The sequence below is a fragment of the Tursiops truncatus genome, chromosome X (assembly GCF_011762595.2).
Source record: "Tursiops truncatus isolate mTurTru1 chromosome X, mTurTru1.mat.Y, whole genome shotgun sequence".
Taxonomy (NCBI): Eukaryota; Metazoa; Chordata; class Mammalia; order Artiodactyla; family Delphinidae; genus Tursiops; species Tursiops truncatus.
Window position 1 is genome coordinate 119,195,656 of NC_047055.1, and position 23,781 is coordinate 119,219,436.

The 23,781-nt window shown below is 43.9% G+C and overlaps 1 protein-coding gene across 1 annotated transcript in view; it reads right to left on the minus strand.

Annotated features, from left to right (window-relative positions):
- The window catches only part of FRMPD4 (FERM and PDZ domain containing 4), a 184,226-nt gene that overhangs the window by 69,574 nt on the left and 90,871 nt on the right, over positions 1 to 23,781 (minus strand). The window contains exon 4 of the mRNA XM_073798905.1: positions 23,071 to 23,173. Coding sequence (XP_073655006.1) covers positions 23,071 to 23,173 — 103 coding nt within the window. The remainder of the gene's footprint in view (positions 1 to 23,070; positions 23,174 to 23,781) is intronic.

Sequence of the window (23,781 nt, forward strand, 5' to 3'; positions counted from 1 at the left end):
CTGAAGCCCGCACGCTTAGAGCCCATGCTCCGCAACAAGAGAAGCCACCGCAACGAGAAGCCTGCGCACCGCAACAAAGAGTAGCCTCCACTCCCTGCAACTAGGGAAAGCACACGCACAGCAACGAAGACCCGATGCAGCCAATAAATAAATAAATAAACAAAATAAATTTATTAAAAAAAAAAGATTGCATTCTGCCTGAGTGGAGTAGCGAGGGCACCAGGGGAAGCCCCTTGCTGCCCTCTCAGCTACCTAGATGTGAAGACGAGCCAGGTGTGGGAGGTCTCGTTCAAGCCTGGGCCCCTCAGAGCACTGCCGTCCTGTCTATGGCTAAGTGCAGTTCTAGAATCTCCTGATTTTGAATCAGGACCTGAGAAATGTTGGTGAGTGGGTCCCCCGTGGATACCTGAGACAAAATAAATGTTCGGGTGACAGCAAGAGCCCCGCAACTCTTTTGAACCCTATACTGTATGTCCCCAGCACTGCTCTCCGTATAGTGTATGTAGATACACATTTAATTCACATCTGAAAGATTTTCATCAGTGGCCTGAGACAGGTTTCTTATAAGATGAAGCTCAAAATTAGCTCATTTTATGCATAATACTAATTAAATATAAACTTTGTCAAATATAAGGAACCAGGCTACACAATCGCAGGCATATCTTCCTAAAACAGATCATTTTGACCTTTTCTTGTGGCCTGATTACACAACTGCCCCACACGTTGGTGTGAAAAGATTTATTGTCGGTGGTTTTGTGTGAAAGGCACTAATTCAACTGCGAGTTAAACCCATGTGATGGTTACTGTGGGAGGCCACACTGTTTATCCTGACAGCATGATGACATGGTCTTCAGCACAGAGTCCATGACTTCATAACAGAGAACTCTGAGCCACTTAAGCTCATCTACTCACTGAAATTATTTCCGCCAACTCCAGTTGGCTCATCTCACTGACTGACACCATCACTGACCCAGAGCAAAAGCTTGAAATTTTAGAGGACTTATACTCTATGCCTCACTGTCCCTCAATCTCCACGTCAAATACACTGCCGAGCCCTAGTGACCCTTCCTGTATGACGCACTTTGCTCTACACCCAGGATGACTCTGGACCAGTCATCTGGCTGTTACTTCTCACCTGGTCTTTTCCAAGAACTTCTAATGGCTTCTCTGTTTCCATCCTTGTCTCCCTTATTCCATTCTCCGTGAAGTGCAGCCGGAGTGATACTTTAAAATGCAAGTTGGATGATTTGACTCAACTGTTTAAAACTTGCCAATGGTTTCCTCTCTTTCCTAGAATAAAATCCAGACTTCTTTTCACGGTCTAGATCAAGGGTCAGCATACCTTTTTTTGGAAAGGGCCAGATAGTCAACGGTTTAAGCTCTGTGGGCCAGGTGGTCTCTTGTTACTACGCCCCCCTGCAGTTGTAGCACAGAAGTAACCACAAACAATATGTAAATGCACACGTGTGGCTATGTTCCAATAAAACTTGCTTTACAAAAACAGGCAAGGGTCCAGATTTACTTACTTACTTACTTACAGGGAAGTAAGTCAAAAAAAGACAAATACCATATGATACCACTGATATGTGGAATCTAAAATATGACACAAATGGGGCTTCCCTGGTGGCGCAGTGGTTGAGAGTCTGCCTCCCAATGCAGGGGACACGGGTTCGTGCCCCGGTCCGGGAAGATCCCACATGCCGCGGAGCGGTTGGGCCCGTGAGCCATGGCCGCTGAGCCTGCGCGTCCGGAGCCTGTGCTCCGCAGCGGGAGAGGCCACAACAGTGAGAGGCCCGCGTACCGCAAAAAAAAACAAAAACAGAAACAAACAAACAAAAAATAAATAAAATAAAATAAAATAAAATATGACACAAATGAACTGATTTACGAAACAGACTCACAGACTTAGAAACAAACTTATGGTTACCTAAGGGGAAAGTGGGGGAGGGATAAATTAGAAGTTTGGGATTAGCAGATACACACTACTATATATAAAATAAATAAACAACAAGGACCTACTGTATAGCACAGGGTACTCTAGTCAATACTCTGTAATAACCTGTAAGGGAAAAGAATCTGAAAAAGGATATATAGATATAGATATAGATATAGATACATATAAACTGAATCACTTTGCTGTACACCAGAAACTAACACAACATTGTAAATCAACTACACTTCAATAAAAAATTAACAAACAAGCAAACAAAAACAGCAAACAGGCCAGATTTGGCCCGTGGGCCACAATTTGCCAACTCTTACTCTAGAAGACCCTCCATCACCCACCCAGTTCCTGTCTCTCTCTCTCGTCTTTTCACACCACTTTTCCCTCTGTGGGCCAAGGACAGCCAGGATGTTCTTATTTCTCTTCTCCAAACACTCTAAGCTCTTTCCCTCCTTCCACTCTTTGCCTGGTTGACTTTTCCCAACCTCTCAGTCACAACTTAAATGTCACAGCCTCACTGAGGATTTCCCTGAGTCTCCTATTCCTATGCCATCATTCTCCCTTACAGTGTCCTGCTCTTTTCCTTCATGGCACATGACATCATTTGTAATTATCTATGTGTTTGTTTGTTTCACCTCTTACTGTCCATCTTCCTCACTAGACCATGTGCTTTGAGGAGGGAAGGGACCAGCTTGCCACTCCATAACCAGCACCTACTGCCAGGCCTAGCACACAGCGGGTGCCTAATAAATACTTACTGAATGAACACATTTCATGTCTCTGAGTCTTAGTTTCCTCACCTCTAAAATGGCAGTGACAGTACTCGCCTTAGAGGATTGCTGTGTTGATTAAATATGTGAAGCACCCAGGGAAGTGCCTGGACGCACACATTTCCCTTGCATTTGGTTCTCTTTTACACAGATACACTTTTAAAGATTAGAAAAGCATGGTTTTCTTTCTATAGCAGATACTTTTATAGTTAAATTCATTCACTCACGTCTTTATTCTAGAGATAATTGTCAGTGAATGTGGAATGTTGGGCTAGAAATGAATGCTGGAGTAGGTACAGGCGGTCTCCGATATTTGATTTGATGTGTTTCCAGAGAACACAACAGAACTTGAACTTCTTAGGCACCTTTGTCTGCTTAAGGTGTCCTTGGGAACTCTAGGATGTGTTGATGGAAGCAGCAGGAATAAATCAAGTGCAAGGAGAGTGAAAGCCCCAGAGGCAATCAGTATACAGAGCACACATGCGGATCCCAAGGGCTTTCACTCCCAACATCCAGCACCTGGACTGGACTCTCTGTTCAAGAAATACCCTCAGGCTACTGAGTAGTCATTGCCCGAGAGCATGGAGGGAGTGTGGTGAGCTAGAAGTACCTGGGAATTTACATTTCCCAATGGGCAGTCCCTAAACAGTGACTTGTCCTGTGGTGGAGTAGAGTTACAAATGTTCTATCTGTCTGCCTCTGATGGGACAACTATTAGGTGTGACCTAGGCACTGCCCAGAACTCCCTTGTGGAATGAGCCAAAGTTACCTGCCTGGGACTCTGCCTGATGTGGCAACTTTGTTGGGCTTCCTTTTCTTCCAGGTCTTACTTTCCCACGCCCCTATTTTTCCTGGGAACTCTTCCCTTTAGGTCACTTGCACGTGATTCTCATCTCAGGGTCAGCTTCTGCGAGCCCAACCTAAGACAGTGAACAAGTGCTTAATGATGAAAACCTGGTACTTTCTCTATAAATTGTCATTTCAATCCCATGTCTTAGTGGTGAAACTTTGGGTGAACTTTTTGTGGAAGGTATACATAGACAAGTCCGGCTTACTTGAAAAGTTTAGATGAATGCCATCCAACAATTTCCGAACCAGAAAGAGCAGGAGAAGAAAGCTCAAAGTATGGAGCTTGCAAGTAAATCAGAAACAGACCAGATTAAAAGCAAAATCTCCATGGCAAGGTCATGCTGGGAACATTTGCTCTCCATCAAAACATACTGAAATAACCATCATTAATAAGGATCATTCTTTCAAAAGAATGACTGGAAATGTTCCTTTAAACTGAAGAAATGCCAATCTGCATTAGTCTTACATAAAGATTTCTCTGAGCAAAGAGGTAATTACAGCCTGACAGATGCCTAAAATAGCCTTGATTCTGTGTTTCTTTTTCAATCCAGAGGTGGGCAGATACCGCCCTGGTGCCTCTCTGAATTATAGCTTGTAAAACTTAGCAGAAAAAAATGAGATCTATTGCATTGCAATGTTGACGCTACACAAGCCTTGTAATACCTTCTCCTGCTGTCTCCTCTCCTCCCTATCCTTTAAGCAAATGAAAAGTCTAAGTTTTCTTCTCCAGTGGTAATGGTTAGAATCCCTTCCTGTGTTGAAAACGGTGCTACACGGTTTCTGCGTGGTCTGGTGCAACGGTTCTCAATCGGTTCACTTGGCATCCATGTTCGACCCTGGGCTCTGCTAGTTACTGGCTCTGGGAAAATACTACATTCCTTGAGCCTCTATAGCCTCAGAGCATCAAGAAAACCTTTCCTGTTAGTCCACCGTTTTGTGAAGGTGAACGGCACCCTTACTCATGTATATTAATCATGGAAGAACATAACAGCATGAAAATAAGACTGGCAGAAGCAATGCCTTCAGTGGGTCAAATATTTCCCACACTACTTTAAGATACTTTATTTTGCAGGAAGTCAATTTTTTAAATCTAGGCTTTGATGTCCACAAGTGTAACATTCTCAACATCTGAACTTCATATAGCAAATCACAAGTGTATCATAAAAAGTGGTCTGCTATTCACTTCCAAGAGAAAAAAAATAAACGTTCTATTTTCAACAGAGCAGCTATGTTGTATTTTTCCATAATATATGATTATTTTCTCTTTATTAAAAAGAGAGCAGGATTTTACCTGAGCCTGGGAGAATTACTCTCTGTTTATATTTGTCTGCTAGGTCTGCTAGAGAATTACTCAAACGAAAGCATTATATGACCATAAGAGATACTGAATGTTTACATGTACTTTTCTAAAATTAAAACTTTTTGATAAAATTTGTAGCCACTGGAGGATTATGTCAAGTTGCTAAAATAGATTTTGAACATCCTTGAGTTCTCCCATAGTAAGAGAGAAAGCAATGAAGATGGCAAAGCCGAACCCAGCGACAATAACCCCAGCAAAACTAGGTGGGGAGACATCTCTCTGAGCGCCAAATAGGAGCTGGTGGAGATAAACCACCAAGGCATCTCTGTGGGAGACCATGGAGGGAAGGGAAAGGGGCGCTGATGCCTCGGAAACCAGAAATACCCCGGAGTGCCTACAGGTCCTCACAAGAAGTTGGAGATCCACACCAGGGGGAATGTGCTGCAGACACCCCTCACGAACAGAGTGACAGCCACCAAGGCAGAGCAGCGAGGCACAAGCACATAGTTCCCTGTATAACTGCCACTCTGATCCTGTAAGAGCGAGAGGTAGCATCCACATTGGCTCTACTCTGATAAGGCGGATGTAGCACATCGATCCACAACAAATGCGGGGAGAAATTAGAAAGTTTATGAAGAGCAGAGGTAGGTCTTATAGGCATTATCATGAATTATGAGTATAACGATATTAGTTCAAATCAAATGTCCAGGGAGAGAGCAAAAAGGCAAAGAGGTTACTTAGCTAATCTCAATAATGTTCATAGTAAGAGAGCAATAGACAATAGCCAGAAAATTTAAAAGGTGAGTAGGTGGTGGTGATGGGGAACTAGGCTATTATACAAAGGCATTAGTCTAATGACAGCCATTAGAACAAAAATATACATCTTCCTAATTACTCTGTGTGTGTGTGTGTGTGTGTGTGTGTGTGTGTGTGTAAAAACATGATGATATGATGTAGCAGTTGGCAGGAGACAGAGCTAAGTGAAAAAAGCAAAGTGAATAAAAGTGTGTCTAGTTTACTACCGTTTCTAAGAATGGAGACAGATTAGAGTATGTGCTCATATTAAACATTGCAAGAATGAACCACAAAATAAAATTTAAAAATAAGTGTTACATATGTGGAAGGAAACAGGGAGAAGGGAACGGAGACAGAATTTACACGTACTTCTTTGAATATACATTTTGTAGATTTAACTTGGGAATCATGCAAATACACATAATTATAAAACAAAGTTAAAGAAAATCCCTAAAAATTGTTTGTTAAGTGAAATAAAGAGCCTGTGTATCCAGTTGGTGTCATGGTTATAGTTATACATAATTTTCAAACAAAATCAAACAAAAGAGCCATTCCTAACAATTCTAAGTAAAATGAAATAATTGTACCCGTGAATCCAGTTAGAGGAAGAATGACACAGACAGGAACTATCTCAAATGATTTTAAAACAGTATTTTGAACATCCATTTGGGATACGCCATAAAGACAAACAGAACTGCAATAAAAATATCTTAAAATGTGTTCGGTAATCAGGTTATTTGTAGTAGTGCTGTCATTCTGAGGCTGGTGTGTGGAGAAATTATGATGAGAATTGGGACACACAGTTTGAGAAAAAGGAGACAAAGATTTAAGACAGATGAGGTTACATAAAAACCTTTTGTTCTGAATTTGAATCAGACATACTGGTATGAGCTCATGATGTATTTTATCTTGGAAAAGTGTAAACAAACGTCTTCGTTCTGTCAATGAGCACACTAGCACTCAGATTACTAAATATAATTTCCCACTAGAAGGAGTCATGGCTCTTTGGAGAAATGACAGATTTCAGATGTGGAGCAACAAACACACAAGCAGGACCTTGAGTATCCTGTCTTATTAGAAAGTCAAAACACTAAAAGAGACTATTAGGGTCCTATTGAGAGGACTCAGTAGCACTCTGGAATAGGCTCTCACCAAAGAGGAGACAAACTGAGCTTCAAGAAGAAGAAGAATATCAATGGATTTAAATAATAAAATATACTTAAATCTATGAGTTCACAATGATACTTAAAAAACAAACAAACAGGGCTTCCCTGGTGGCGCAGAGGTTGGGAGTCCGCCTGCTGATGCAGGGGACGCGGGTTCGAGCCCCGGCCCAGGAAGATCCCACATGCCGCGGAGCGGCTGGGCCCGTGAGCCATGGCCGCTGAGTCTGCGCGTCCGGAGCCTGCGCTCCACAACGGGAGAGGCCACAACAGTGAGAGGCCCGCGTACCGCAAAAAAAAACCAAAAACCAAAAAACAACAACCTGGTTTTTGGGAGTACCAATGAAACAACTAACTGTTTTGAAAACTGGTTTTGAAGAGTGGTAAATAACGGGACAGAATCAACTGGTTGTCCTGCCTTTCATATGAACTATTCCTCAGGATAGCCAAACACTTTCTCTTTAGAGTTATTCAGCTTATAATTGAAGAAGAAATGATGGAATTAGAGTATCACCTTTTTGTAGTCATTCATGAATTGACAGATCTTGGCAAAGATTATCAACGGTTGCTTACATCACAGAAAGAGATACAATCAGACACCATGCACCTCTAGAGGATGAAAATACACAGCATCGGGACAAAGTGGGAGAGTGGCATGGACATATATACACTACCAAATGTAAAATAGATAGCTATTGGGAAGCAGCCGCATAGCACAGGGAGATCAGCTCGGTGCTTTGTGACCACCTAGAGGGGTGGGATAGGGAGGGTGGGAGGGAGGCTCAAGACGGAGGGGATATGGGGATATAGGTACACGTATAGCTGATTCACTTTGTTATACAGCAGAAACTAACACACCATTGTAAAGCAATTATACTCCAATAAAGATGTTAAAAAAAAAAAAAAGAAGATACACAGCATCCTCCGTAATACAGCAGATCAGACTCTTATAGGAAACATCGGAGGACAGATCATGTGACGTGACACTCAGGGACACAGTCAGCAAAATTCAGCCTCTGGGAATCTCTACAGGGCAAAAAATTTGTTTCTTTAAATATACATAAATTATTTTGAAAGACAATAAAAAGAGATGGAAGGAAAAACTACAGGTTAAAAGAGTCTTAAAAGACATACTGACAAATCATAGAATATGGACTTTATATGGCTCTTGATTCAAATATACTTCAATAAGAAATTATTTTACGAGACCACGGAAGATATGAGTACTGACTGGATATTTGATTCAGAAAATACTGTTAATTTGTAAGGTACGATAATGCTATCGCGGGATTTTATTTTTTATGAAGAATGCTATTCCTTAGAGACACATATTGCATTATTATAGATGAAATGACGCAATGTCTGCAATTTGCTTCAATGTCATCCAAGGGTGGGCAAGTGTCTTGGGTATGGATGATTGGCCGTGAAGCTGGGTGATGGGAACATGGGTTCACTATGCTATTCTCTACACTTAGGATCCTGTTCAAAATCTTCCACAATAAAATGCGTCCAAAACAACTTGCAGCCACGAGTGACTAGCTGTAGTGGCAGTTGTTTCCATTGTTTTAGTAACAGCCACCAGATTTCCTTTGCAGAACCAACCTCCCCGCTCTTAGATACTGATAATCCAGGTAGGGCTGATCCCATCTCCACTGCATGACCTGGACCTAGCCCCTCTCCGCCAACGCCCCCCAGCCAACGCACAGTCCACTCCCTGAGTGCCAATCTCTCGTTTATGGCTGGAGTGTCACCATACCTGGCCAGCGAAAGTCCCGTCTGGGAAGTGTGGGTGGATTTAGTAGGAAATGGTGGTCTTTCACCCACTTGGGTTGTTAGGCTGGTGGCATGCAAGTCTAGAGCTGTGGTTCAGCCTTACCACTACTGGGAGAGAGCGCTCCAGAGAAAGAAGCCAGGGCAGGAAGTGGGCGGAGCCAAGAGATGGAGGGCGAAGGATTCCCAATTCCCTTGTGCCTGATCACCTGCACCCCACATCCTTCTGAGTCCCACCAGCCAGCAGATTCCCTTTTTTTGTTTAAGCCAGTTTGAATTACATTTCACTTCTACCTGAAAGGCTCTTATTAATCACAGCTATGCTACTTCTAGGACATACTGTATACTTGAGGGCCTAAGGAGAGGGACTTCACGGGGAAGGAAAACAAATTACAGGGGAAGGCTACTTTTAAGGCCCTCCCACATATTTTACTGCTTTGCCAAATAATGGAAACTGGTACCTCACAGTGGTTAAGAAACATAATACACACAGGAAATTAAAGGGTGAGAAATGTGCGTTTTGTTTTTTTTAAATCTTCGCACTTTTGGAAGCTTTCTCCAAACGTGGTATTTTTTTATTATAAATCCCCAAAGAGGTTTCCTTTGTTATTGTGTTTAGCTATTCAGTTTTAAAATTACCAAGCTCTAAGTTACCCAAATACCCTGAAGTGCTCTATCAGAAAGAACATTCCAAATGTTATTTCCGGAATTCAGAGTGAGCTGATGTGGTTGATTGGGTTGAATGAAGAACAGTCTGTTCCACCTCTAATATCCTTCATTTAACATTAAATATAAATGAAAACACCCTGGGGTAGGGTTTTGGAGCGTGTGATGAAAACTCAGCTCCGACATGCTACTTGTAAAACTCCAAGAATGCTCAGCTCACAAAGCAATCCCATTTATTAGACACAGAGATGTAGACTCTTTTGTGCATAAAAATATAAATAAAACAGCAGCAAGGAGCTAAAAGGGAAAGAAGGATGTTTAACAGTGATAAGTTCTCACATGGGGGAAAAATTAACAAACCTTTTGTTTTCAAGGTCCTTTATTATTTGACCTAGAATCGGTAACAAATTTCACCTTGGTCGTTTAGGCTGGAGATTCTCAGAATACAAAAAAGCAAAGATGTTGAAATAAAAGTGAAATCCTATTTGGAATCGTAACACATTACAATTGCTTCTGTCTAAATGACAAGATCTACAGTTTGGGGGTACTTTTTTGTCTAACCATATATATCACATGGAGAAAATGAGTCTATATTTTATCTTTTCAGGTGTTATCAAATGGCTTCTTGACTGCTTTTTAATGTCTACTACATGGTGGTACATAATTTGGCACACTTAATAAAGACTGATTTAAAACACATAGAATACTAATAATAAGCAAAGGTGTTGAAATTAAGGCCAATTTGAGAGACATGAGCTCATATGTTTGCATGTGGAATTGAAAAGTATTTCAGAGTGGACAAATGGCACTAAAGAAAGTCCCCATTTTCCTTGCTTCTGCATTTTATCCAACATTAAAACAGAAGACTAGGTAGTTTACACTAGTTGTAAGAAACATCCCACTTCTTTCTATTTCTAAATAATGTACTTTTACTCTGAACCCCTGCCCAGTTGGCTGGTGGGAAACATTCTCAGTTTTGTCTTGGGAGAGTTCCCCTCTTGCGTGGGTCATGCAAGGGTCCTGGGGGTGTTATTCAGCTCTCACTATTCAGGAAAGATCCTCTGGTGGCTGAATCCACACATCCACTGCAGATTGGCCTGCTCAGTGTCTAAGGGTCCCTTAGACAACAAGCGGCAACAGGGAGTGGACATTGGGCTGACTTCCTGGCTTCATCAAGTATTGCTCAACTTACCTTGACCAAATTACAGAACTTTCTAGTAGAGTACAGAGCCTTGCATTCAGTTAGCACTTGTCTGATCCTGTTTCCTTAACCATAAATTGAGTCCAATGACCCCCAGTCACAGAGATGTGCCAGGATTTGTGTCTGTGGCCCAGAAAAGGGCTTAGCAAATGGTGGCTGCTTCCCTTTTCCTTTTTTTTTTTTTTTTTTTTTTTAAATTTCAGTTCAAGTGCCTGTTTCAGCAGCTTCTGTTTGCATGAAAAAACAAGGTGGCAAAAGAGTGTCAAGGGAGTACAAAATCTATCTCTTACTTGTTCAAAGAATCCTTTTCTGCCTCAGATTTGTAAGCCAGTACATTTTAATAGATCCTATTTGTAACTAAAATCCACTGTCCTACCATTTTATTTATGAACATGGGGGTCTCTGCTACCACACCAGCTGGGTTCCCAGCAGGGAGAGGGGTGGATCTTGATAATTGCTACCTCCCTGGTCCCTGGTCCCTGCTCCCTGCTCTGTTGCTTGGGAACAGGGACAGGACTTGCCTCATTACCTCTCTCCTCTCTTCTCAATCATCTCATGGATATTCTGCCATCTTGGAACCTTCCACCCACTGGAACCATTCACCTGCAGGAATTGGAAAATTGCACCCTCTTGAGAAGAAGGTAAGATGTGCTGACTACTGATCACAGTACGCTTAGGCTGGAAGCATTTCATATCAATCACCTGCAGTGGTCCTCAGTGGGGTAGGGGCGCCGCCAGTGACTGGGGACTACCGCCAGTGACTGGGGACTACCGCCAGGATTCAGAGGATAAGAGGCCGCAGAGGTTAAATGCCCTGCCATTCAAAGACAGAGAGAGCTGTACAATGAAAAATGGTCTCAGATGGGACGCCAATGGTTCCCCACCCCCACCTTCTGAGGGGTGAGGACTCTCAAGCTGTTACACGCTCATATTGACAGAGCTGCTTGGGAGATGCCTGGTGTAGAACCATGATCTTCTCGCTCCCAGGTGCAGGTCTATTTTGCACTACCACACTCTCTGCATCTTAAGGACAAGAAGGGGGCACAGTGATAGTACACAGCACGGATGCTGATTCAGTTACAAAAGGAGAAGGATGTTTATCTTCAAGTTCATACGTAAATGATCACATAGGGCATAAATATAACCCTTAGAACCCCATACAGAAGGGCAGCAAACACTTTTCCCAGAGGAAAGACAAGTTATTGAGTTTAACGTAAAACTAGAGATCATCTTAAGTGTGGACATAAATGTGATTCTGGTTATGTTCGGTATATGACGTGACACTCGATTAAGACATGGGGGGCAGGTTTATTCCAAAAGGAGAATTTAAACCACTTACCAAATACCTTCTTTCAAATCTGTGAATGGAGACTAAGGTGATGTGAGGAGACTGAGAACAGTGAAGTCAGTAGAAGTGAGGCAGACAGAGATGATACAGTAAATGCTACTGATGGAGTGATGGAGATGTTTGGAACATATGATGTGTCAAGGCTAAAATCAACACAGTACGCAAAAGCATGAGACAAGCAATGGACCTGCTTCTGGCTTGAAATGTGTGTAGGTAGATTCACCCATGTGGCTGCCTTCTTGCCACAGGAAGGGGAGCACAAGTGCTGTACCCCATTCTGGGCCTGACCTGAAGAAATCTTCCAAGGTCCTTCCAGCCTCTTCCCCTTCTGCATTTTTTTTTTTAACATCTTTATTGGAGTATAATTGCTTTACAATGGTGTGTTAGTTTCTGCTTTATAACAAAGTGAATCAGTCATACATAAACATATGTTCCCATATGTCTTCCCTCTTGTGTCTCCCTCCCTCCCACCCTCCCCCCTTCTGCACTTTGACGGGGACAAACCAGGAGCTAGGTGTTGAAGATGGCAAAGTCGCAAAAGGGAGAGGGTCTGAGTTAGGCCCCCAGATTACCCCCTTAAGGAGAGCTATCCAGCAATCAGGAGTACGCATTCCATCAGGAATTTATGTGATTGACGAATAAATTCCTAGCGTGACTGAACCTTTGTATGGCTTTGTATTTGTTACAGCAGCTAGTGCTACCTTAATCCTGGTGCCTGTCATTAAGAAACACACAGACTGGGACTTCCCTAGTGGCGCAGTGGTTAAGAATCCACCTGCCAATGTAGGGGACACGGGTTCGAGCCCTGGTCCAGGAAGATCCCACATGCCGCAGAGCAACTAAGCCCGCGAGCCACAGCTACTGAGCCCATGTGCCACAATTACGGAATCCCACGCACCTAGAGCCCATGCCCCACAACAAGAGACGCCACCACAATGAGAAGCCCTGTACCACAACAAAGAGTAGCCCCTGCTCGCCACAACTAGTGAAAACCTGCGCGCAGCAACGAAGACCCAATGCAGCCAAACATAAATAAATAAATTTATATATATAAAAAAACCCACACAGACTTGTGACAAAGACAAGTTTACATATAACGGTAACACTGTGTGGTACAGATTATAATAAAAATATATGTACAGGGGAATTCCCCGGTGGTCCAGTGGTTAGGACTCTGCGCTTTCACTGCTGAGGGTCTGGGTTCAATCCCTGGTCGGGGAACTAACATCCCAAAGCTGTGTGGTGCAGCCCCCCCCAAAACACACACACACAAACACACACACACACACACACACCCCTCAGTGCATCAAGACATGGGAGTAATTAACTACTTTGGGGGGTGATTAGGGAGGATCAGGAAAAGCATCACAGAAGTCTTTGATGTTTATCTATTTGTTTGTCTCATTATTTTTTTCCCTTCTCTCTACCATCCAAAAAGGATTTTAGGTGCCCAGGAAGTTCATATCATTTGCTTTATCTTTATTATTATTGCTGGCAAAAAAAAAAAAAAAATGTCCAGCACCCTCTGCTTTATTTCTCTGCCTCTATGTCCTCTTATCTTCAGATCAAGTCTCTTTCAGTTTCACTGGCTTAAGTCAGGGGTTGGCAAACAACAGCCTATGGGCTAAATCCGGCCCACACTCCTTTCTGTAAATAAAGTTTTATCGGAACACAGCCATGCCTGTTTGTTTGCATATTATTTATGGCTGCTTATATGCCACAATGGCAGAGTTGAATTGTGACAGAGACCACGACCTGCAAAGCCTAAAATATTTACTATCTGGTCTTTTCCAGAAGAAGTTTGCTGACCCCTGATTTAGGTCATTCCTAACCTAATGTCAGCCTCAGGAGGGCACACGCCAATAGCCCTGCATATTTCCACACCCCCTGCGCCCATCTGACATGATACTCTTGTTCCCACCACAACACACTGCACACTTCATCCCACTGCTGCACACCTGTGTGGTCCCAAGTCAAGTTCACTGCCAATCACTGCTGGGTTCTAGCACCCCCGGGATGAGCCCTGGATGCCCTTGTAAACCCTGAGCTTCAGGGCTTTTGATTGTTTCCCAAGTTATCTTTAACCTAAAAGATGAGATTTCTACCCAGGATCCTCTCTGGTTTTGGTTGACTTCCGGGTTTGTGCTCCAATCTCCCAGGAGCAGCAATGACGGCATCTGACACACAGAGACCAGCTGGTGACAAGTCACAAAGCGCGCCCCTGTACATTACCTCCTTCGACCCTTAGACAAAGCCTTAGAAGTGCAAATTCTAAGTGATGATGCTGATGGTGACCTGGACAAAGACAACAGTAACTCAAATTTACGAAGAGTTCCTCATGTGCTCTTACCCTGCTAAGAGCTCTACTCACTGCGGTTTACTGAACTCTCACAGCAATGCTATGAGGTAGGTCTTCATTTTATAGGTCAAGAAACTGAGGGATATAGAAGTTAAGTCGTTGCCCAAGGTCACACACAGTTAATCTAACGCAGAGGCAGGACTTGAATTCAGATTCTTCTGATCTCTACACCATATGTCTTCTCAATGCATAGCAGGACAATATTTTGAAATATTCGCCGCTGTTCACCTCCAGGCCCATTTCTTTGCTCTGTTTGGTCAGCTCTATTTCTTTGACCATTTGACCAGACCACAAAACACTCATCACTGCAGGACAGGGGTGTTACAGAAGAAAGTAGAGAAATACATAGGTTCCAGGAGCTCAGGGCTAGGAAGGATATTCAATAAATGAGAGTGAAGCTCCCTCCTCTCCAGAACGGGGACTAGTGAGAGGCTGGGGGGGATGGAGAGAGTCTTGGGGCGAGCAGAAGAGCACCAACGTGTGGGTGCCTGGGAAAGGACAGGCGTGCTCCCCCTCTTTTGAGAAGCTGATCCTCTGGGAAAAGTCACTTAGGAACCTCCACAAAGCCTTGTGGGATTAAAGAACACAACGACGGTGTCTTCTTTCCTAGTCAGAACCCGGAAGGTGACAATATCCTGGAGGGAATTAGCCCTGGAATTATTCAGTGTCCCAGTATGGCTCAGGAGGGGCAAGTGCACCCAAGATGACAGAGACATGGCTTCCGAAGGGTTGACAGCAGTGGACAAGGAATGACACAGTAGATTCCCTGCCTACGTGAGTGATCAAAGGTGGACCAGATGGGCACAAAGATATCTCAGCGAATTCTAGTGAGATGGACGACGTGGCCAAACAGGGGACACACTTCACCTCTCCCAGTGCCTCCTCCCATTACACCCCCTCCCCCCAAATGTAGACTCAGCACCATGGAAAATGGGATGAATTGACCATATACTAGGATAAGGATTTGAAATAAAATCTGGATTATTACAGATAACAGATAAATAACAATACACTTCTTGCACATCTGAGTATATGGCCTGAGATTCTTACCAACCACACCCTCCACTGTGCTGCCTGTAAAAACAGGATCTGGGGGCTTCCCTGGTGGTGCAGTGGTTAAGAATCCGCCTGCCAGTGCAGGGGACACGGGTTCGATCCCTGGTCCGGGAAGTTCCCACATGCCGCGGAGCAACTAAATCCATGCGCCACAACTACTGAGCCTGCGCTCTAGAGGCTGCGAGCCACAACTACTGAGCCCGAGTGCTGCAACTACTGAAGCCTGCGTGCCTAGAGCCCATGCTCCACAACAAGAGAAGCCACCACAATGACAAGCCCGCGCACTGCAAGGAAGAGCAGCCCTCGCTCGCCGCAACTAGAGAAAGCCCACACGCAGCAACGAAGACCCAACGCATCCAAAAATAAATACATAAATAATTAACAAACAAACAAACAGAAAAACAGGATCTGGCTTTGAGTACCTGAGACCCTCTACTAAAATCTCTAGGGAATGAGGCTTATACCTTGATCCCAAGCATGTTGTGATCACAGGCTCACCAAGATATTTTTTTTTTCTTTTCAGCTACTTATACAAAGGGCATGGAAGACTTTATAAATTTGTAGTTCTAAAGGAACACGGCGTAAGGCCAATAATTATCTTCCTCCATTTTTTTTCTTAATACAAGTAAGGTACTTGTTAAGTTAATACAAGGTAAGACATGCGGTAGTGTCAACCATATGAGATAACTGAAAACATGCCCTAGTTTAAATTTTTTTCTGCTTCTTCCATCTCCAACATTTATTTTCCATACATGAGTCACATAAAAGTATCTACAGTAATGGAGAGATTTAATGAGAGAGTGGGAGATGGTTATGAAAATCTAAGGGACATTAAAATAATCTGGGTGAAGTCGTTTTTCTCATTCATTTTCATCATTATATGTCATTATAACCTTTATGAACTATGGACTCAAATCCTTTTTTCTACACTATCCACATTAGAACGTTTTCCCACATTTTCCATCTTCTAGAATCGCCGACTTCTTTCTCCCCAGGATCTGTAATTTCCAATTGTCAGAAAATGTGTATGCTGCAAGTCTGTATTAGGTGAGACCACGATCTGTAGTGTCAGCATACCAAGGGGCTGTTCCTTTGTGTTTCCACTGAAAGTACTTGCTGGTTTTACTATAATAAGGCTTTATTGTATCATACATCATCATGCATATTTTATGTGCAGGATGCTCCGTAGATGTTTTTGCTTTGTTTTTTTTACTACGCAGCACCGTGAGGCATCTAAGCCCAGCTGAAATTATACAGGAAGGTGACCTTCCGAATATATTCTTCTGCAGACACAGTGCTCCTGGAACATGATCTGATTTGACTTTCCATTATCATTCCGATGAGGAGGGACTGACAAAAAGACAGATCTCATTGTTAGATGGGTCCCTTCTAAATGGCTTATTTCACTATTAAGCTTGCCAGGCTCCCGCTGACCTCAACGAGCAGGTACTCCTGAGTGCTTTCTACTAAAATCAAGGCAAACGTTTGGCCAACCTGGAATAGGAGACAGGCTATTTTTGTCTAATCCAAAATTGGAGTGGAGCTGTCTATGGGGTGAAGGCACTAAGACCCAGGTTCTGGAGCTCATTTCCAGCTCTGTTCTTTGCTGGGCCCACCAAGTAAGGACTTGATATGCCAGATAGCCAGCTTGGTCCCAGTAAGTTGTATTGGCTTTCTTCAACTCCCACTGTGTGCCCCCCTCCAGGCCCTGAGCAAGTGCCCAGGTTGAGCAACTCCTTCAACCTCTCTAAGCCTCAGTTTACACTCTGTTATGTGAGTACAATTAACAGGACTTGCTCGCTCTTGTGAGGACTACACATGATGGTCGGGTTAAGAGCATTCACTCAGGAGCCAGACTGGGTTTCCCGCCACCTCTTACTAGCCATGGGATCTTGGGAACATCCCTTACCCTCCCTGTGCCTCAATTTTCCCATCTTTAAATTAGAATAAATGGGTAAGCATTGTACCCATTCACCATTGTGAGGATCGAATGAGTTTTAATACACAGAAAGTACTCAGGACAGGGCACGGTAAGCATATACCACATAAGTATAGCTGGTCTTAACACTTAACAAGGACTTAAGACATGTTAAATCTCATCATCATTATTAGTTGGGATAATAACAATTATTATTATATTTATGTTACTTTATACTATATTATATATTATAATAATATATATTTTTAAGTGTCAAAAAGTTACCCTTAACAGTTACACACAAAGCTCTGATCTTGATTGTAGAAGTGAGTTGGCTCATTGCTTTTGTAGGGACGTAAGTGTTCCAGGAAAACACAAGTCCTCCCGAATAATCTTCCTGGTCTTAAAATGAATATTTCACATTGGTTGGCATGTGTTTATGTATATCAGTTACTTAGGTAAAAGGAATGTTACTAAAAACTAGTGTTCTTATCCTCTGTGAATTTAAGTAGTGATTAGTAATTTATCATCTATTTTTATTTCTTATAGTTACTTTCTTATCGGAGGAACCCTACTGCTCCCAAGAAAAGCTCTCCAATTCCAGGTTATTAGTAGAGAAGGGGTGAGAGATGCGGGCAACCTTGTGTAGATGGGGCCATAGCTATAGCACTGCTCATTAATTAGATCACCTGGAATAGTCAGCTTAGGTGATGAGAGAAGACAGATGGAGGAATAGTTAGCTGCCCCATTTCAGAGGAGGGGGAAGGCGGAACTAGTTTCCAGTTCAAGCCTTGGGCCTTCTTATTATGGGGTGGGCAGCCCTCAGCTTCTACTGCTACAATGGAAAGGGAGCCAGTATTTCCAGAGTCAGCTGCTAGGGCTCTGAAACTGGGGTTGGCCTCGGGGGGCGGGGGGGTGTCAAGGAACCTTCTGATATTACACGCAAGACTATGTAGACATGTGGAGTTTTCTGGGTGGAGGTATATAAGTCCATGGTGTTTATCAGATTCTCAGGTGGCTCCCGAATCCCGAGACTAGCACCTCCCACCTAACGTGAGCCAGATTTCTGCTGCTGCCTTGATGAGGTGATTGAGGGACGGCGGGAGGAAGTTTTGAGACTGTGGTCCAGGACGGCATCTGGGCAATGGATATTTCCGTGTCTGCCAGCTGGAAAGGGAGTGTCCTTCAGGAGGGTCTGGGGCTCCCAGAGACAAGGGGAAGATCTATTTTACGACCCTCTCTCCATGCATAAACCTGCCCTTCCACACTGGGCCAGCGGCTACCCTTTACCACATCACTACATCCCTGCGTGTCCTTGTCCACCCCTACCAAACATTCCCACCCAACACCACCCGCCCCCCAAATATGGTGCAATTAACTAGAAGTCTCCTCCTTGAGGGCAGGAATCATGTTTTAGGTATTTATACATTCCCAGCACTCTACATGACATTTGCTACTTGGTAATACTCACTAATTGTGAGCACTGTAAATTAATTAAATAAATAAATTTTAAAATGAATTTAATTAGATTGGCTAGCCTCGGGGGATGGAGCATGAATCATAATGTCCATGAGCAATTATACGCTATAGTTTTTAAAAATAAAATTTTGGAGACTGTTTTAAGTTAACTTGTCTAGTGAAAAGCCAAGGGAAATTATCCCTGGATACTTCTAAAGAAGAAAGATACGGTAATTTGCAAAGGGCATGAATTCTTCAAAGATTTCACTCCTCCACCACTACAAAGTATGAGTTAGAGTTAAAAATTTAGAAAACTATGAAATGAACGGAACTCATCTAATTTCAGTGCAGCAATTATAGCTCTTTTTGAGGATACATGAAAAAACCCAAATGTGGTTACTATAGCAGTAAATTGGTCTCCAAGAAACTCTTTCATTTTCTCAAGAAAAAAAAAATTTACAATAGAGCAGCCGAATGATAAGAAAAATAATCCACAAAGAAACACAAATGTATCTGGAACCAAAAAATGATCCATGAGCAGATGTGGCAATGGGAAAAAAAAGAACAAAATAAGACCAAACCACGTAGGCAAGTAAACGGATGCCAATTTTTAAAGAGAGGATTTGATAGTGTTATTAAAATGATGAGTGTTTTCCCAAATTCCCTCAGTGCCTAAGAAAATGAGACATTTTTCCAAACAGAAAGGGACTTTATCTTGTGTAAGATACAGATGTTAATATCAGCTGAGAAGCCTAATAAAAAAGAGATTATTTTACAAGAGCTGAATTTTCAGGTTAGTATACATACGGCAGATAGATGACTAAACTGATGGGAAGGCACAGGAAAATTTTCTAATGGATTAACTTTTTCATTATTGAGAAGAAATACATTATTTCAAAATTCTGGTTTAATGAATTTGAAGGTATCTGCTCTTCAACACAATAACTCCACACCAGCTGCATTTCACCTGTGTGAATTGCACTGTATCACTGGACTTAGATTTATTTGGTTAAATAAAGCACCCTGTTACTTTTATAAAGTTAAATTTATTGCCTTGAGATTAAAAGGGAGTAAGTTTTAGGATGGCGTGTTCACCACCTCAGTAGCATCTGGGCCGATGTGTTTTTATCACCAGCAAAATCCTTTCAAATCTGACAATTCCCTCAAGTGGCCAATGGGGGACTTGTCCGTCTTGAGAGGTCCCACCTGAACAGGTGTCACGTAAGCTCCCTGAAGGCTTTGGCTCACCTGTCCCCGTGGATGGGGTGCCGAGGTTGGTGGCCTGCATCTATAGTATGTGCCGGAGAACGTGTGATAAACCGGTGAATAAAATGAATGTTTTTCTGAGGGATGGATTCATTAGCTGACATTCAAACTCACAGAACAGCTGCAGGAGGGCTTGGGGAAAACCATCTAAATCGGTCATTTCCGAAGAGCGCTCTTCAGAGCACACTTGCTCTCAACACATCGTTAGTGGGCACCTCCTATGGGCCTGGCATTGGGCCAGGCTGTGGGGACATGGCAGAGGACAACACAGACAAGGTCTCTGCTCTCACGGAACTCGGGATCCAGGTCACCTGATTCTACAACATCGAGCATCATTCCTGATTCAAACTGTGTCCTTGTCACCTAGCAGTGAGACACCAGCCAAGGGACACTCAGACCACATTCTAAAGTCAACTGCAAACAAATGGCATTCGCCAGAACTTTCTAAGAGGAGGTCCAAAGTGATGAGCTCCTGCCAGCCACCTCCTCCTCTCCCCCTCTCCTTCTGGAAAGGGTTGGGGAGAACCATGGAGCTGTGAGAAGGCCGCAAGGCCACGAGAGTTCACGTCGTCCCCTCTGGGATGAGGTCAAGTGGACATCTTGAAGAACAGCCGGTCTGGCTGGTGCCGTACCCAAGAGGTCTTGTAGGAAAGCTAGTGCCAAGAGGGTACTCTCCTCTCCTGCCACCAAAGAACCCACAGATGAGCCTCACAGAAGAGCCAGCACGTAGGTACTGGGGACGTGAAGGGAGGCGACAGCCAATGCTAATCAGAGAAGCCACAGTTCACCCAGAGAGGGCTCAGCTCTCTCTCCCCAACTCCGGGGATGGGGAGGGGACGGGTTGTGACAAGGGCAAGAGAGTTTTCTGTACTTGCTTAAAAAGCATGCATGATTTCCACGCCAACCCATTTCAAACACAACCCCGTCATCAAGTATGTGGGAATCTTGTTTTAATCACAACCCCATCCGGAGAGAAATTCTCTGTGTATATGATTTGGGGTTTTAATCTAAATCTGACTTAACCAAAGAAAATGTGATTGGTTACCTTAATATTTCCTAAAGCAGGGTATAGCATACCTTTTCAGGCAAGGCCAGAGAGTCAACATTTCCGTCTCTGCGGGCCCCAGCTCTCTGCCGCGAGTACGCAGCTCTGCTACGGCAGGGAGAAGGCCTTCTTAGATCATATGTAAATGAACAGGTGTGGCTGGATTCCAAGAAAATTTTATTTATGGGCTCTGAAATTTGAATTTTATATGATTTCTCTGTGTCACAAAATATTCTCTTATTTTTGGCCCAACTCTTTAAAAATTGCAAAAACCATTCTTAGCTGCTGGGCTGTCCGAAACAGGTGGCAGGCAGGCTGGATTTGGACCACAAGCTGTTGTCTGCTCTCCCTTCTTTTAATTGGTTCATCTATCCAACAAATCTTCATTGAGCTCCATTACATAAAAAGTCCGATAGAGACTTCTGTTTACAGAGATGCCATTTTCTTCCACAATGCGTTAAACCAGAAGGGAAAATCTCTTTTGGAAAAAAAATCTTTCTAAATGCCCTGGAAGGATGGCTAGGACATGATCACATGCTTAGATGGCTTTTTCTCCATTTCTGTCCTGCAGCCAGCAATTCAGTCACAGCAAACACAAACAGAGATAGTTTATTTCTTCTGCCATCCTCTGAGCACAGAAATCAATAGGACTGATCACAGAAGCGTGTGCCTAGGGGACAACACGATGACCGTGCAACCTGTCGTCAGCCCCAGCATGGCGCTCCAGGATGCAAGCCCACATAAGGCTCAGAGCCCGCCCGCACGAGGTGTGTTCCCACTGACACCCACACGCATCTCAAGAGAGAAGTGGTTCCAGTGGGTCACACTGCAGCTCCCTCCCAAGGGCACAAAATGCGGCATCGCTCCTGACCCTTGTGTTCCTGGTCCCCAGGAAGAATGGCGGTGAGTGCCCCCGGGTGCCCAACACGAGGCGCAGGGCCCGCTCCCATGTAGGAACTTCCTTTAGAGATTTGGACGCCCCAATGAGGACAGGCACTTTGCCAGCCAGCTGCGAGGGCCCCACTCTCTGGAGCCTACACTAAAGTAGGGTGACCAGGCCCACCATCTGGGGGCAGAGGGCCGTCTCAGGATGTGGGCCCTTCCCTGCTAAAACTGGGACGGTCGGTTACCCTAGAAGTAGGCCTTCTCTATTTCTATTTCTCTGTCTTCTCACCCTTGTCCCAGTTCTTCCCAGGAGGTGTGACCATCCAGCACTTCAGTGTAAAGCAGAAGCTGAACTAGGCTTGGGAAAGCAACTTTCTCCAGAAAACCCCAGAAATACTCTACTTTTTGCCTTTCTCAGGGTACAGAGGTACCTTTTGTTATGAGAGAGCATAAATGTTCGAAGATCCCCTTCTCGGTGTGAAGTGTTCTGAGAGCCTTAACTTCTGATTCCATCTCGCCTCAAAAGATCCATTTATAAAAGACAGATGCCACGCAAGCCAGTCAGTATCCCCCAGTGCCCGCAGCATGAGGGGGTCCACGCATCCAACAGACACAGCTTCATCGGGAAAACTTCTAAAGACCCCTTTTGTCCTAAATTCACCATGGGAGTATAACTCTGGTGGGCTTCGAAGAAGATTCTTGACCAATATTTTAACATCACATAAAATACATTTCTGGCGCCCCCGTAAGAATATCACATAACAAATGATGTACATCTACACTGAAACTAAACCAATAAACCAAGCACATTTTCAAAACTGTCCTACTTTTGACCTAATGATCCTTTTTCCTTTGTTGAAGATTTCAAAATTCAGTAATGAATCAGTCAAGCATGAAAAATCGGTGAACTGTATGTTTGTGTATCCATGGGATTATGTTTAGAAAAGTATTGCATGCTGATCTCCTTGATTATGGAATATCAACGTGTTAGTAATTTTGGAAGGAAACCAAAATGCAGCCCTTGGATGGAGCAATGGAAATAGGACTGTTTCATTCAGCCTATGTACGCCGAATGTTAACAGAGTGGGCAAGTACGTGTCTCTGCTTACTTAGCCTGGTTTTTTACATTAGAGGGCAGTGCCAACAGCATTTTCAAGATGAACGTGTCAGCTGGTGTTTCTGCCCCGAAGTGGCTCATGGGAAGCGCTTCCTCCGTGGGGTGAGGTCTCAGAGCTGCACAGCCACCGGACGGGGCCCCAGTGAGTGAGTCGCCTACCTGACCAGGTCGATGACCCGTTCCCTCGGCGCGGCACTAACCGGCTCATCGTTGATCATTACAATCTGATCTCCCGGGATCAGCTTGCCTTCGGAGGGGCCACCTGGAGACAAATGAGAGTGAAGAGCAGGTGAGAAGACAGACCACTGGTCATCCATCCATCTGTAGCCTCCTCTCCCTGTCATGATTCCTTGTGAGCAATGGGTGCTCTCAGCAAAAACAAAACCCACCCAGAGAATGGGTGTTCTCTCCACCGTCCTTCTCCACACTAGACAGAACCGGGAAGGGGCAAGCTTTGCAGAAGCTCCTGGGGCCCAGGCTGCACCCTGGCCAATGACATCAGAAGCTCCGGAGGTAGGACTCAGGTATCAACATTCCTCTCAAACTTCTCAGGTAAGGCTGAGACTGGCAATGCTTCCCATACTTTAACAGGCTTATGAATCAATCACCCGGGACCCTGTTGCCCTGCAGACCGATTCTGTAGGTGAGGAGGGGTGCGGGGTGACATAATGTATGTCTCACAAGATCCCAGGGGCTGCTGAGGCTGCCAGCCAGCTGACCACACCCTGAGTATCGGGACCCTTAGAAGAAGGTATTCCCCCGACAGGTAGCCAGTCAGTTGACCCCCGGCAGCCAGAGTTGCGACCACCTGAGCACACCTGGATTTGAACACAGTTGCATTTACTTACTCTGTACAACCAGGGAAATGGC